General features: G+C 35.4%; 1 protein-coding gene across 1 annotated transcript in view; it reads left to right on the top strand.

The window, feature by feature from the left end:
* Window positions 1–2,132, top strand: part of ptpmt1 (protein tyrosine phosphatase mitochondrial 1) — a 9,577-nt gene that overhangs the window by 3,413 nt on the left and 4,032 nt on the right. The window contains exon 2 of the mRNA XM_014021425.1: window positions 805–885. Coding sequence (XP_013876879.1) covers window positions 805–885 — 81 coding nt within the window. The remainder of the gene's footprint in view (window positions 1–804; window positions 886–2,132) is intronic.

Below are 2,132 nucleotides of genomic sequence, written 5' to 3'. Positions count from 1 at the left end.
GAGACGAAACGTTTCATTAGAGAAGAACCCGTCCAGAAGACTTATACAATTTTTTTTCTTTTTAAACACTGAAGTTGACAACTATTCATTTAGCTTATATTTTATTTAAAGCCACAATAGCTGTCAAACTGCATTTTTCAAGGATTTTGATTGTAATTCCTGCATCAATAAATGGTTGTTTCAGGGTTCATGTAGCTCAAACGTATCAGTGTTTTTGTAAAATAAAATGTATTTGATAACACCAAATATTTCTCGCCTTTTCCTTACAAATACGTTCAGTGATTAGTTACAATCAAGTAAAGAATTCTCCTGTTAGAACTGGCAGCATTTCTCAGAATAAGTGATTGTTTTTCCTGCCTGTTTACATCCAGAGGTTACTTTACTGACTCAATATTTGTTGTGCTGAGACACTTCCAAGTGTTCTCGTCAATATATGACTGTAAACAAACAACTCCAAATTGTTGCCAACAAAACATGACTCTGCTGATTTTGTGCATTTATTACGAATTATATGGTAGACTTTATAGTGAATGATACTTATTTAGTGATTTTTTTTATCATAAATAAAAATATATTATCAGAAATCAAATTAAAGTAGATAAATTGCTTATTTTGACAGCTTTATGGCTTTAGGGACACATTAACAATCCAAATGTAAAACAAAGTTTGTAGGTTTTTATGATTTTTTTACCAGTCTTTATAACAAATGAAGGAGTATATTTATTGTTTACCACAGCAAACGTGCTGTGAGCTGAGCTGCTTATCTGTTGTGAACTGATCCTGACMGATTGTGTTGTGTTGCAGCTGGTGGAAACAGAAAATGTTCGGGGTGTCATCACCATGAATGAGGAGTATGAAACCAAATACTTCTGCAACTCAGCTGAGGTGAGTTTAACTTGTTCCTGTTGGAACCCCTGAGCTCAAGATTTGAACAAATATTGATGTGATGAAATCCAAAAAGAAAAAAAAGACTTGCTGGAAAACACTGAAGCGTTCTTTACACTTAGATTGATCTACATTGCTCATGGGCTGCGGTAGATCGGTGGTCAGTTTGAGCTCRGGTCAGGAATGACTCTGCTCACCATGACTCCTGCAGCTTAAAGAAAAACAATTGATCTGCAYCTCTCGCCATCAAAAGGACAAAAATCTATATATTTTACTTTTGTCTGTTTCTTTGTTGTCTCATAAATCACTGGAACCCTCTGAAAACTGAAAATTAGATTTAAATCTATTTCTGTTTACATTTTGGAATCAGCCATGGTTAAAAAGGCCTCTGCTCCACAGCTAACTGAAAACACGTTTTACAGATACAGAAAATCAGATCATTGTTTTGTGTGGTAGTAGTTGAGAGTCATCCCTAACACATATTCTGATTATGTGAGACCTTTGCTTAAATGTTTGGCATTAACCATCACTTTTAACTGTGTTAGTAAAATATCTTCTGACAAATTGGACAACTTTTTAATGAAACACTCAGAAAGTGCGGTAATATTTGGGCTGTATCCAATAAAAGATGGCAGCCTCAGCTAACTGACCTTTTGAAAAAGCAGAAATAGTTAAAACCTTGTCAGTTTTGCAAATAATGAGCTAAAGTTTTGTGCTGATATAGCTGAACRTCAGCTCCAGCCTGAGTGCTACACATTGCATGACATCTTTGAAACTAGCAGTTGAAGTCTCATGAACTCGGTGGATTTATTGAAAACAAAAACATATTTGGATTGATTATCTTTTGGAGTCAGTCCATATTGCTTTTTTTTATTTATTATTTTTTTTATTTTATCATGACATTTATTATGTCAGTCCATATTGCTAACATTAAAGGGATCCACAATTAGTTGGAAGAAGAACCTCAGCTTAGCCTGTTAGCTGTAGCATTAGCCCTGATGCTATCATCATATATTTGTATTAGCTCAGCGYTACACRTTCTCCTCTCRTCACTGAGGTCCTCCATCCACATGACAGAGAGGGGAACACAAAAATGACTCAGTCTGCAACTGAAAATATGGATGGAGGACCTCGGTTTAGCTTGTTAGTTTATCACGCTAGCACTTAGCTAATACATATAAGGCAATATAGCATCGACGCTAGCGCAAAGACTAACAGGCTAAGCTGAGGTTCTTCTTCCATGAAGC

Source organism: Austrofundulus limnaeus, unplaced genomic scaffold (assembly GCF_001266775.1).
Source record: "Austrofundulus limnaeus strain Quisiro unplaced genomic scaffold, Austrofundulus_limnaeus-1.0 Scaffold292, whole genome shotgun sequence".
In the NCBI taxonomy this organism is placed as follows: Eukaryota; Metazoa; Chordata; class Actinopteri; order Cyprinodontiformes; family Rivulidae; genus Austrofundulus; species Austrofundulus limnaeus.
This window is presented reverse-complemented; position numbering and strand designations above follow the sequence as displayed.